The sequence below is a fragment of the Macaca nemestrina genome, chromosome 20 (assembly GCF_043159975.1).
Source record: "Macaca nemestrina isolate mMacNem1 chromosome 20, mMacNem.hap1, whole genome shotgun sequence".
Classification (NCBI taxonomy): Eukaryota; Metazoa; Chordata; class Mammalia; order Primates; family Cercopithecidae; genus Macaca; species Macaca nemestrina.
Genome location: NC_092144.1, coordinates 54,513,526 through 54,527,802, shown reverse-complemented (window position 1 = coordinate 54,527,802; position 14,277 = coordinate 54,513,526). Strand labels below are relative to the sequence as shown.

At 38.8% G+C, this 14,277-nt stretch overlaps 1 protein-coding gene across 4 annotated transcripts in view; it reads left to right on the top strand.

The window, feature by feature from the left end:
- LOC105463819 (zinc finger protein 112) overlaps positions 1-11,905 on the top strand; it is a 34,839-nt gene extending 22,934 nt beyond the window's left edge. For all 4 annotated transcript variants that reach the window (XM_071087069.1, XM_011711159.3, XM_011711157.2 and 1 more), the window contains 2 exons: positions 1,809-1,904; positions 8,519-11,905. In XM_071087069.1, the coding sequence (XP_070943170.1) occupies positions 1,809-1,904; positions 8,519-11,022 (2,600 nt within the window). In that variant the 3' untranslated portion in view covers positions 11,023-11,905. The remainder of the gene's footprint in view (positions 1-1,808; positions 1,905-8,518) is intronic.
- The last annotated feature ends 2,372 nt before the right edge of the window (positions 11,906-14,277 follow it).

Sequence of the window (14,277 nt, the reverse complement as noted above, 5' to 3'; positions counted from 1 at the left end):
CACTCCAGAACAGGATCTAGTCTACAGTCTAGTATAGTTGTTCTGTCTCTTTAGCCTTCTTTAATTTAGAACATTTCCACAGCATTTCTTCGTCTTTCATGACAGTAACATTTTTGAAGAACATTATCACCTCTTCCCTTATTTTTAATAGAACATTCCTAATGATTCCACAAAATTAGATTCACATGATCCATGCAGCAGGAACTCTACGTAGGTAGAGTGTGCACTTTTGAGGGAATCACATCTGGAGGCACATGAAGTCATTTGTCCCTCAAAGGTGGTGTTAACTTTCCTTACTCAGTCACGATGTTATGCAGTTTCCCCACTATATAATTACTGCTTTTTTTTTTTTCCCCCCATTTGTAATCATAGGGTAACACAAGTATTTTCCTGTAGATTTAGCACCCGGTGATGATCTTGCCTTATCTGGTCCTTATCATGACGGTTACAAAATGACGATTTTTCTAACTTCACCTCCACATTTAGCAGCCAGGACCTGCATAAACTTGCAGTCAACAAGAGTCCCCCACTTCTTAAGCATCAATTCATTTGTTATTTGTAGGGATTTGTGAAATTTTTTAAAGGTTTATAGTTTATTACTGTAATTTTTTAGATGTTAAAATTGTCCCAAGTTTGGCCTCTTTAAGCTGGCTCCTGTGACCTTGTAACATGTCCACAATTTTTTTTTTTTGAACACTTTCTTACTTTATTGGTAGAGCACGATATTTTGTGCTCATCTGTACTTTGCCTTGGCTCTGCAATTATCCATATTTTGTTTTTGTTTTTTTACTGGGGAATGGTATTTAATGCCAAAGTCTGGATGCTAGGTATGGTCATTGTAATATCTATGTTTCTTTGTCTCAGAACATGGAGCTAGGATGTGTGTGTGTGTGTGTGTATGTGTATATATACATACAAATATACACACATATAAATATGTATGCATATGAATAGATGTTCAGTTTATTGCAAAAGAAATGTTCATTACAGTTATACTGAAATGCCATTTCTCACCCATGAAATGGGCAAAAATTAAAAAACGTAACAATGTACATTTTTTGGCAAAGCTGTGGGGAATGAGGAACTCTCATGCATTGAAAGGAAGAATGCAAATTGATACAACCCTTAGGGAGGGCAAGATGACAGTATCTAACAAAGCCAGGTATTTCCCCTTCCCCAGCAACCCATTTCTAGGAATTTTCCCTAAAAATAGCCAAGTCCAAAAGAATATTAATAGTATACTACAATTCATTTAAGAAAGAAGGTAAAATAAGTAAATAGACAGTGTGTGGGTACAGACATATATATATATACTTATTTTTATAAGAAGAAACACAAGAAGGAAGGTTTAACCAAAATAATGGCCGGGCACAGTTGGCTCACACCTGTAATCTCAGCACTTTGGGAGGCCGAGACAAGAGGATTGCTTGAACCCAGGAGTTCAAGACCAGCCTGGGCAACATAGGGAGACCCTGTCTCTACAAAAAATTTAGCTGGGCATAATGATGCACACCCATGGTCCCAGCTACTCTGGAGGCTTAGGTGGGAGGATTGCTTGAGCTCAGGAGGTTGAGGCTGCAGTTGTTGTAAGCCATGATCATGCCACTGCATGCTGGCATGGGCAGAAGAGTAAGAGCCTATTTCAAAAAAAGAAAATCATGAAGTTAGTTTCTTAGAGTGAGTGGAAGGTAACAGGGTGGAAGGGATGTGGGGGAGTCACACTTGTCTGTGTATACCTTTTTGTCTAGTTTTGACCAACTGAATGTCATCAAACTTAAAAGCTTTTGCTCTCCTTGCCTTCTTTACAGCACATCAGCCCTTCAAGCCAGACCTAATATCCCAGTTGGAGAGAGAAGAAAAGCTTTTGATGGTGGAGACGGAAACCCCAAAAGATGGGTGTTCAGGTAAGAACTGTGCTGCAGGAACACAACAGCCATGGAGCCCCTTCTAGAACGAGTCAGAACACATCACTTCTCTGTTTAAACTTTCCTGTGGTTCCCCATTTCACACATAGTAAGTTTAAAGTACTTAAAGTGGCCTATTAGGTCCTAAGGTATTTGTCCCCTCAACCTGCTCTCACTTTCCATATTCACCTACTATTGTTTGTTTTTGCTCATTCAGTCTGTTTCAGAGGCACTGCCCCATGATTGCCCCTCAGACCTCTCAATTATGCTTCTGTGTCAGTTTCCTTGACTTGCTTTTCTCTCTGAATGAATTGGGTAATAGATGCATGATCTTTGCTCTCTTCCATTCACCTTGAGGCAGCTAATAGGTGTAGAATAAATCTGTGTAATTGAAGGATATTCTAGAATACTGTTTCTCATCTGATGGATACCTGTTCTGACTGCTTAGCTGTCCTTGGGTATTCATAGATGGATAGCCATTAATCCTAAAAGATAAGAATAGCCAATCAGCTGAAGTAAGTATCAAAAATGACCAATGCCAACATTATAACTGGTCTTCCTCATGCAGCATTTTCAAGTGAGACACGCTTGTATTCTTATGTCCAGCTTCTTATCTTCCCATTCTGTCCCATACTCTCGCCCGAAATAGTCTCTTGACATAGCCACAGTCTTAAAGTAGAATTTTCAAGTTGGACATTTGTGTGAATTGAAACATTTTGATAGTTTCTTGAGTCCTCAAGACTGACATCAAAAGCCACTGTCACAACTGTGTAGCTAAGAATGCTGCTGGGTAAGAAGAGTCAACAAAAAATTCAAAACAAATTAACTTACTTCTATAATTGTTTGTTTCCATCTTGGTCAAGATTCAGGGTCCTACATGACCCTTGAGAGTAGGAGTTAAACTTTTTCTCTAAAGGTCCCAGTATTAAATACTTTAGGTTTTCCTGGCTGTATGTGCTCTTTGTCACATAGTCTTTGTTTTTCTTACACCACTTTGAAAATGTAGAAAGCACTCTTGGCTCCTGGGTTGTACAAAAACAGGCTGAGGCCATGCCGTGCCAATCTACCTTCCTGATACTGTCAGCTGGAACATAATGTCACCTTTTAAAATACCTCAATTTTTTTTACATATACTAATATGATCATATACCTCATAGTAATGTAAAAATTTGATATATATATTCTTATTTTTAATATACTAATTTTTCTTCTTTGCCATTACCTTGGTTAAATCCCTCCCAGTCTAAGATTATAACTTGTTTTTGTAAGGGATGCATAATATTCTAGTAAACAAGCTAGTTACTTCCAAGATACAATGGGGGTACAGCCTCCGGGTAAATGCCCCCATTCCAAAAGGGAGAAATCAGCCAAAACAAAGGGACTACAGGCCCCATGCCAGTCTGAAACCCAGCAGGGCAGTCATTAAATCTCAAAGCTCCAAAATCTCCTTTGACTCCATGTCTCACATCCAGGCCATGCTGATGCAAGGGATGAACTCCCAAGGCCTTGCCCCTGTGGCTCTGTAGCGTATAGCCCACTTGGCTATTTTCATGAGCTGGCATTGAGTGCCTGCATCTTTTCCAGGCACATTGTGCAAGCTGTTGGTGGGTCTAGGGTCTGGAGGACAGTGGCCCTCTTCTCACAGCTCTACTAAGCAGTGCCTCAGTGGGGATTCTGGGGGCTTCACCCCACATTTCCCCTCTCCATTGACCTAGTAGAGGTTCTCCATGAGGGCTCCACCCCTGCAGCAGACTTCTGCCTGAACATCCAAGTGTTTCTATAAATCCTCTGAAATCTGGGCAGAGGTTCCCAAGCCTCAGCTCTTGCTATCTGCATACCCACAGGCCCAACAGCACGTGGAAGCTGCCAAGGCTTGGGGTTTGCAACTTCTGAAGCAATAGCTTGAGCTATACCTTGGCCCCTTTTAGCCATGGCTGGAACTGGAGCAGCTACAATGCAGGGTGCCATGTCCTTAAGCTGTAGAAAACAGCAAGGCCCTGGGTCTAGCCCACAGAACTATTTTTCCCTCCTGGGCCTTCAGGTCTGTGATAGGAGGGACTGCCATGACTGGCTCTGAAATGCCCTGGAGGCATTTTCCCCATTGTCTTGGCTATTAACATTCAGCTCCTCTTTACTTAGGCAAATTTCTGAAGCCTTATATTTCTCCCCAGAAAATGGATTTTTCTTTTCTATCACAGGGTCAGGCTGCAAATTTTCCAAACTTTTATGCTCTGCTTCTTTTTCAAATACAAGTTCCAGTTTCAGATAATCTTTTTGCCCATGAATATGAACATATGCTGTTAGAAGCAGCCAGACCACATCTTGAATGCTTTGCTGCTTAGAAATTTCTTCCACCAGATAGCCTAAATCATCTCTATCAAGTTCAAAGTTCCACAGATCTTTGGAGCAGGGGCATAATGCTGCCAGTCTTTTTGCTAAAGCATAGCACCAGTGTTGGGAAAATGTATAAATGCATTTACAAACCTAAATATATCTAAATATATCACCAGTACCAGTTCCCAATAACTTTCTCATCTCCATCTGAGACCACCTCAGCCTGGACTTCATTGTCCATATCATTATCAGTATTTTGTTTAAAACCACGTAACAATTCTCTAGGAGGTTCCAAACTTTCCCTCATATTCCTGTCTTCTTCTGAACCCTCCAAATTATTACAACCTCTACCCATTACCTATTTCCAAATTGACTTCCACATTTTCAGATATCTTTATAGCAATGCCCCACTTTTCTGGTACCAATTTTCTTTATTCATCCATTCTCCCATTGCTGTAAAGAACTACCTGAGACTGGGTAATTTATAAAGAAAAGAGGTTTACTTGACTCACAGTTCCATAGGCTATACAGGAAGCATGGCTGGGGAGGCCTCAGGAAACTTACAATTATGGTGGATGGTGAAGGGGAAGGAGGCATGTTTTACATGGCAGAGAAAGAGGAAGAGAAAGAGGGTGGGGAGTGCTACACACTTTCAAACAACCAGATCTCATGAGACAGCACTTAGGGGATGGTGCTAAACCATTAGAAAGCACCCCCATGATTCATCACCTCCCACAGGCCTCAACTCCAACATTGTGAATTACAATTCAACATGAGATTTGGGTGGGGATGCAGAGCAAAACCATATCAGTGGTTAAGAAAGGAGTCAAAATATTTTTGCAGCTTAAATATTTGTGATCTAAACATTGTCACCACTATACCTTGTAGTGCCCACAAAAATGCCTTAGTTTCTCTATCTAAAAGCAAAGTAAGAATGGAAGGTGATCTCAGCTGGGTTACCTGAGCTGATGTTCTCACTTAGCTTTTGTTAAAGGAGAAGAAAAAGAAGAAGACATAAAGATTTTTTTTCTCTGAGTTCCTTATAGCTAAGTATTAAATTCAAAGGAATTATTTGTTTTTATGACAAATATAGCACCTTTCTTATTGAATTGATCGATTTGGGATGCTTGAATGATTGACTTTCTCAACCTCTAAGTGCTAAAGCAGGATTGCTATGAAGACGTAATAAATTCTCAACCTTCTTACCTCAAATGAGGTCTTTGTCATCTTTTGTCATGCTTATTTTCTCCATCAAATAAAGTTCATTTATAAGCTTAACATGATTTCTTATTACCACTCTACCATTGATATTGAAATATAACTTAAATGTTGAGATATTTAAATAAAGTAACAAGGTGCTTCAGTCTGTACCATTGACTAAAGGAAATTAATGTTGTTAACGTGTGTGGTCCTTTGTAGAAGAATTTGAAACAAAGTGAAATGACCTTTTGTTTTTTTTCTTCTTCTATGTCCTTAACATTGCAAAACCCACTGGTCAGAGAGAAACTTTAATCTCTTATATATTTGAGATATTTTTATATCATGAATTATGTACTAATTTGCATTGAAGCAGTTGCTTTGTAAGAAATTGGGTTTAGACTAACAAGCTGCTTTCATGTTCTCAAACCACTATATCAGTCCCAAAAGACAGGACATACTCCACTGTATCTTTATGGGTATATATTGAGTGTTTTTTATAATAGTAAAACAAAACTACAAGGATTATGATTAACCCAAGCTGGAAGCTCAAACTTCTCACATATAAGCTATATACTTTATCTGATATGCCTCCTATAATATATGCCTTCATTTCATCATTATATGATAAAATATCATTATAATAACTGAAAGCTTTGCTTTTGAGAAGGCAAAGACATCAGTAAATGTGCTTTTAAAGTACCAAGATGCATACCTATGGACATACCTTGAAGTGTTGTCCCACAATCAATGTGCTGCCCCAGAGCCTAGTGACACAGAGTCATCAGTGTGGCCTTTTCTTTTTTCCTTTTTTAAAAGTTGGGATAGGGTAGGGCTCACAGGGAAGATTTTGTTCAAGAAAAATTACACCATTTTGGGTTTTTTTGAGAGAGTCTTGCCATGCTGCCCAGGCTGGAGTGCAGTGGCTGTTCACAGGTGTGATTATATTAATAGGTCACTACATCCTCAGATGCCTGGGCTCAAGCATTTCTCCTGCCTCAGCTTTCTGAGTAGCTGGGTCTACAGGATTGCACTACCATGCCTGGCTCAAAGTTATACCATTTAAAAAGTTACTTTAAAAATGAGAAAGACTCAATCCACAGGCCCTGCCTATTGGTCTTTTTGATCTTACATTTTTATTTCATCCACAGTAGACTCTTGTGACCTTTGCTTTTCTCATCAGCAGTATCACTCTGAATTGTCACCCTACCTCTCCTATAGCCTTTCAGCTTTCCAGCAGAGTTGTCACCATCACCAGTTCCTTTCCCATTTAAAAAGCTACGTTACATGCCCTTTTAGTTCTATGAGTGAGAGCAACTCAAACTATGATTTATTCATCAATGTTTATTGAGCAACTACTGTTCACTTGGCAGTGAAAGGAATGCAGTGCACAAAACAGTGTTTGTTTTCATGGACAATACATTCCAGTGTGGAGAGGCAGACAAACACAAAGAAATAAGGCAGGATTATGTTTGAGGGTAATATTCATGAAAAAACATTCCTTTTACTGCTTTTCTTCCGGATATTATAGAGACTTAATCTACTTCTAAGTGTTAGAAGAGTGCATGTTATTAATTCAACCCTGTTTAACCAGTTGTCCTTAGGGAGGATATTTGTCACTAGTATATGAAGATCTGCTGTCTGCTTATAATCTGAACTTTAATAACTTGGTAATAAAATATTTCTACTCAAATATCCTATCTTCAACCCCTTCTGCCTCAAATTTCCTAAACATTAACATAATTTTCCAGTAAAATGGCACAAGCCAAAGTCAGTATTCATTGAGTTTTGTTCATGGCTCATGAGCACCTCAGAGGACACCTACAGGTGCCATAATTGTTTTCTGATTTTTTTTAGTTGAATTCTGTCACAGTCTTTCACATTTTGACCTATGCCATGGCCATTGATAATTGTGAAATATCTTTTGAAAAGAGTTAAAATTTATAATGGCCTACAGGGACTTAGAAGAGCTTATTATTCTCATGAGGATAAATAGCTCATTTGTGACAGGATATGTGATGCCTCAAGCATAAAGTAAAGGTCTGTGTTTACCTTCTTCAGCATATCATTTAACGCATACAATACCCTTACAAATGAACAACATTATCATGTTCATGTGTCAGACAAAAAAGAAAAAGTTATTAGGACAAAAGGTGTTTGTCCATTTGCAACTACATTTTTTTGAATTTAAGAACATCATCTTTTCCCCTTCAGATTTCCTGGAAACCCATGATAAATCCATGATAACATGTTTATGGTTGTGTTGTTGCATTTTGTGTTTGTGAAACAGGGTCTCATTCTGTTGCCCAGGCTGGAGTGCAGTGGCGTGATCTCAGCTCACTGCAACCTCCACCTCACGGGTTCAAGCGATTCTCCTGCCTCAGCCTCCCCAGTAGCTGGGACTACAGGTGTGCGCCACCATGGCTGGCTAATTTTTGTATTTTTAGTAGAGATGGGGTTTCACCATGTTGGCCAGGCTGGTCTCAAATTCCTGACTTCAGGTGAGCCACCTGACTCAGCCTCCCAAAGTGCTGAGATTACAGGCTTGAGCCACTGCACCCAGCCATGTTTATGATTTTACTAGGCCTTTTGAACATAGCTATCATGTTCGCTGTCCAAGTTGTGCTGCAACGTCATGATTTTGAGGCATACAAATATCCTGAATTATGTAAATGCTATTTGTATGTAGGTTGAATATTCCTTCTCCAAAATGCTTGGGACCAGAAGTGTTTTGTATTTCAAATATTTTCAGATTTTAGAGTATTTGCATTATACTTACCAGTTGAACATCCCTAATCAGAAATCTGAAATGTTTCAATGAGCATTTCCTTTGAACATCGTGTAGAACATTCAAAAAGTTTTGGATTTTGGAGCATTTCAGATTTCAGATCTTTGGATTGAGAATACTCAACCTGTAACTGGTATAGCCAAAGAAGAGGCATTTTGTAAGTATTCTTAGAAATGGTGGCATTAATTTTCCTCTGGTTCATTCAAGTTTCATGTTATGACCTAAGTGTAAAATCTTCAAATCTCTCGAATAAAGCATTTACTCATGCACGTCTGAATTCTCTTTATCCGTATAGGAAGGAAGAATCAACAAAAGATGGAGAGTATTCAGGAAGTAACAGTAAGCTACCTTTCCCCCAAAGAGCTTTCCTCCTGTCAGACCTGGCAACAAAGTGCAGGTGGGTTAATCAGGTGTCAAGATTTCCTGAAAGTTTTTCAAGGGAAGAATTCTCAGTTGCAAGAACAAGGTGATTCCCTCTGCCAGGTTTGGGCAGGAATACCAGTTCAGATTTCTGAAGATGAGAACTATATATTGACTCATATAGGGAATGGCTCCAATTATATAAAAAGTCAAGAGTATCCATCTTGGAGGGCACATCATTCTTGGAGAAAAATGTATCTGAAAGAGTCATGTAATTATCAGTGTAGATGTCAGCAAATTTCCATGAAAAATAATTTCTGTAAGTGTGACAGCGTCAGTTGGATCTCACATCACAATGATAAACTGGAAGTACACAGAAAAGAAAACTACAGCTGCCATGACTGTGGGGAAGATATCGTGAAGGTATCATTATTCAATCAGGATTCAATTCAAACAGAGGAGAAGCCCTATCCATGTACTGGGTATAGAAAAGCCTTCAATAATGACTCCAGCTCTGAAGTTCATCAGCAGTTCCATTTGAAAGGGAAGCCCTATACATACAGTTCACATGGAAAGGGCTGTAGTTATAGTTCACTTCTTCACATTCATCAAAATATTCAGAGAGAAGATGATATTGAGAATTCACATCTGAAATCCTATCAGAGAGTGCATACAGAGGAGAAACCATGCAAATGTAGTGAGTATGGTGGGAATTTCAATCACTATTCCCCTCTTAACACTTATGAACTTATCCACACAGGTGAGAGGTCCTATAGGCGCAACATTTATGAGAAAGCCTTCAGTCATAGCTTAGACCTTAATAGTATTTTTAGGGTCCATACTAGGGATGAACCCCATGAATATGAGGAAAATGAGAATGTCTTTAATCAGAGTTCATGTCTTCAAGTCCATCAAAAAATCCACACTGAAGAGAAACTATACACAGATGTAGAGTATGGAAAGAGTTTCATTTGTAGTTCAAATCTTGACATTCAGCATAGGGTTCATATGGAAGAGAATTCCTACAATTCTGAGGAGTGTGGTAATGACTTCAGTCTGGCCTCACATTTTCAAGACCTTCAGATAGTCCACACCAAGGAACAACCATATAAACGCTATGTGTGTGGTAACAGCTTCAGCCATAATTTGTATCTTCAAGGTCATCCAAAAATTCACATTGGAGAGAAACCACATAAGGAGTGTGGGAATGGCTTCAACTGGAGCTCAAAACTTAAAGATCATCAGAGAGTCCACACTGGACAGAAGCCATACAAATGCAATATATGCGGCAAAGGTTTCAATCATAGATCAGTTCTAAACGTTCATCAGAGAGTCCACACAGGAGAGAAACCTTATAAATGTGAGGAATGTGATAAGGGATTCAGTCGGAGTTCATATCTTCAAGCCCATCAGAGAGTACACACTGGAGAAAAACCTTATAAATGTGAGGAATGTGGGAAGGGGTTCAGTCGAAATTCATACCTTCAAGGCCATCAGAGAGTTCACACTGGAGAAAAACCATACAAGTGTGAGGAGTGTGGGAAGGGCTTCAGTCGGAGTTCACACCTTCAAGGCCATCAGAGAGTCCACACTGGAGAAAAACCATTCAAATGTGAGGAGTGTGGGAAGGGGTTCAGTTGGAGCTTTAATCTTCAAATTCATCAGAGGGTTCACACAGGGGAAAAACCCTATAAATGTGAAGAATGTGGTAAAGGCTTCAGTAAGGCCTCAACACTTTTGGCCCATCAGAGGGTCCACACGGGAGAGAAGCCATACCAATGTGATGAGTGTGGTAAGAGTTTCAGTCAGAGATCATACCTTCAAAGTCATCAGAGTGTCCATTCTGGAGAAAGACCATATATATGTGAGGTATGTGGAAAGGGCTTCAGTCAGAGAGCATATCTTCAGGGTCATCAGAGAGTCCACACTAGAGTGAAACCGTATAAGTGTGAGATGTGTGGGAAGGGCTTTAGTCAGAGTTCGCGTCTTGAAGCACATCGGAGGGTTCACACAGGAGGGAAACCATACAAATGTGAGGTGTGTACAAAGGGTTTCAGTGAGAGTTCACGCCTTCAAGCACACCAAAGGGTTCATGCAGAAGGGAGACCCTATAAATGTGAACAGTGTGGTAAGGGTTTCAGTGGGTATTCAAGTCTTCAAGCCCATCACAGAGTCCACACTGGGGAGAAACCATACAAATGTGAGGTATGTGGAAAGGGCTTCAGTCAGAGATCAAATCTTCAGGCTCATCAGAGAGTCCACACAGGAGAGAAACCATACAAATGTGATGCATGTGGTAAGGGTTTCCGTTGGAGCTCAGGTCTTCTGATTCATCAGAGGGTCCATACTAGTGATAAATTCTATAGAAGCGAAGACTTTGGTAAGGACTACCCTTCATCAGAGAATCTACACAGAAATGAAGATTCTGTTTTGTTTTGAAGTCCTCAAATGGGAGCTGAAATGTTCCAGTCACTAGAGTTCTTTCAGTAGAAAAAGAATTTTTAAAAATTAAAATGTAATTTTCTGCCCAACTTCAACATTCATAATGGCCAGGAGACCACACAACAGAGACATTTAATGAGAGGGGTTTCATGAGGGATTTTGTTAGAACTTTAACATCAGTCATTGCACAGGAGCTAAGGCTTATAAAATATGAGTATGGTCAGGAATTTAATCAAAGTACAGTGATGAGCATACCTAAATCCATGTTCTCTAGAATGTAAGCTTGGTGAGAGAAGGGACTTTGTTCATTGCTAGTCTACAAAACTATGACATTTCATAACTCAATGTAGGTGCTCAGTACTTTTTGCTAAATAAGTAAAAGTATATAAAGGTAAAATGTTTGAAAACTTTTAAGCTCATTTTTTAAAACTTCACTTAAAATGTATTTGAAAGAGGAATCTTGCAAGTAATCTTAATAAAATCATTTCAAGTAAATATTTGAAATGTAGAACAATATGCATTATTATGATCTGAAATAACATTAATTTGGTTGTAACCCTATTGGGGTTAGTTCCTATCCTTTGTTCCATCTTGAGCAGAGATGTACTGCACTTCTTAACGTTTGGTCTCTATACATTATACCATCTGTTGAAGTTTAGCTTTGTGTGTGTGTATATGTACACATGTGTGCACTTTAAATATCAGTACAAACTGATAAACAATGTTTCTGGTTAATATTGCAAAAATGGAACACTGTATTTTACATAATTGATTTTCTACTCCTGCCCTGTGAGTTAAAGCAGAGTTTTACTGTAATATTTGCAAGTATCCAAAATGGTTACTGATGACAAATACTTTTTAATAAATGTCAAAATCACAATACTTGTTTTTTTTTATTCTCCATATTTCTCTCAAAGTCCATTTGATCTGACTGATTTGTAAATGTTGTGGCCTTTTCCAATCCACACCTCCTTAAGCAGGGTCAAGTTTGAAGGATTTTAATTTTGTCAAGTTTTCCATTCCCATACTTCTCCCACTGACACACAAAAAAGGGGAAAAATCTTGAATTTTTCTAAGCATATTTATCAATGTATTGACTAGTAGGATAGAGTTGCCATTTACTTGCTAGTGTCTGTCTTAAAGAATGATGCATTTTGGCCCGGTGCGGTGGCTCAAGCCTGTAATCCTAGCACTTTGGGAGGCCGAGATGGGCGGATCACGAGGTCAGGAGATCGAGACCATCCTGGCTAACACGGTGAAATCCCGTCTCTACTAAAAAATACAAAAAACTAGCCGGGCGAGGTGGCGGGCGCCTGCAGTCCCAGCTACTCGGGAGGCTGAGGCAGGAGAATGGCCCGAACCCGGGAGGCGGAGCTTGCAGTGAGCTGAGATCCGGCCACTGCACTCCAGCCTGGGTGACAGAGTGAGACTCCGTCTCAAAAAAAAAAAAAAAAAAAAAGAGATGCATTTTGTTGGTGAAAGTGAAAAATACAAGCTTGTCATTTAATATATATAAAAATATTTATTAAGCCGCCCATATGTATCAAAATGTAAAATGTGCATGCCGATCTGGAAATCATAGAACAGTAATTTATAATTAAGCAATTTTAGCAGGAAGGAAGGATTTTACAATGATAGTAATGTTTTAAGCTGGAAGTAAATGTCAATCAATATGAATTTGGGTAAGTTTCTATATGTTCTATACTGTAGATCTACAGAAAGTATGATTTAGCTCTAAAATGACAAGAATAGGTCATGCATATTATTTGGTAAAAACCTGGATTGTACATTCATAATAACCAGCTAATTTAAGTCTGTTTTACATGTATGTTCAAATATATGCTTATAGATAATGTGTGAAAGATTACTCATTATTATATATACAGTAGCTTTCTCTGGAAAGCAAAATTTTTGGCTTAGTGTTTTTTTTTTGTGCTTTATTTAAAAATATTTGTAATGGACATTTACCAATTATACCAAAGCAGTGAACAGCTATTGATATTATCCCTTATACTTAAGAACTCATGATATGATTACTCGATTTCATTGTATGACATTAGGACCAACAGTAAAGAATAAACCCCCTGAAGTTAATTTTTTAAATTTCCTGGATTTTTGAGAATACAGATAAATTAGGTATCCAGTAACTTTATATTTCTGTGAAATTTCCTTATGTCTCAAAATCCATGTTGCCTAGGATGTCCTAGTGCAATCCAGTTTTATAAATTGATGCTCACAGCTTTTCCATCAGATTTCCCCTTGCTGGATGAATATGGTGACCAAAGTACTGGCATAACTTGGCTTTCAAGGTGCTGGTTCAAGTTGCACAGTGTCATCAGAAATCCAGGGCTTCTAAAGCATGTCTTTGATATCATCACTTACAGGGGAGAGCTCATGGTGGTTTTATCAGTTGGAATGCTTTTAGTTCTAAGTAACAGAAAATTTAGAGTTGCCTAAACCAAAACTATTTCTTAGTTCATATAAATGAAAAGTTACAGATAGTGTAAGGCTAGGGTCTGGGTAAGGTAGGGGGATTTTATATTGCTTTCCTTTAATTCTCTCACCTCTCTTTTCTTGTGAATTCTTGTCTTCACATTATTCACAGTATAGCAGCCTCACCTGCTTTCTTATTTCACAGCCGAAGGAAGAGATATTCTGTACCATTTTAGTCCTGTGTGGTTCTGGCTCCCTAAAATGCAAAATGCATAGAATCTGTCACACTCCGATTCCCACTAACAACTGAGACTAACCAAGACAACAAAGGACACTGCTGGTCCCCAGCCTACTCCTAGTGAGAGGCAACAGCAGGCTACCATGAGGAAAGGCAAGAACCTGGAGAATCCTTCTGTGGCCCCAGTGCAAAGGGATGACCAAAAGCTGAGGATGGGGCAACAGGAACACTGAGAAAACTTTAGCACTCCAGTTCTCACCCTAAGCACAAGATAGCACTAGAGAAATTTGAAGCCAATGGTACAACTAAGATATATATTGCAACAATAAAACCCAATTCCAGCTTAATTCCTGAAAAGATTAATTCAGCACTCCACTCTGACATCCTAGCAGAACATGTGTGCCCAGTTTTAGGCAAAAAATAATGTTTTCTTCAGTCTCTACTGTTCTGTATATGTTTTCTGGCATTTTGTTTTAAAAATACAAGATCAAAAGTTGAGAACAATCTTCTGCCAATAGATAGCAGACCAATTAATAAAACCACACTTATAGATAACCATATTTTGGAAATATTGGGGAATT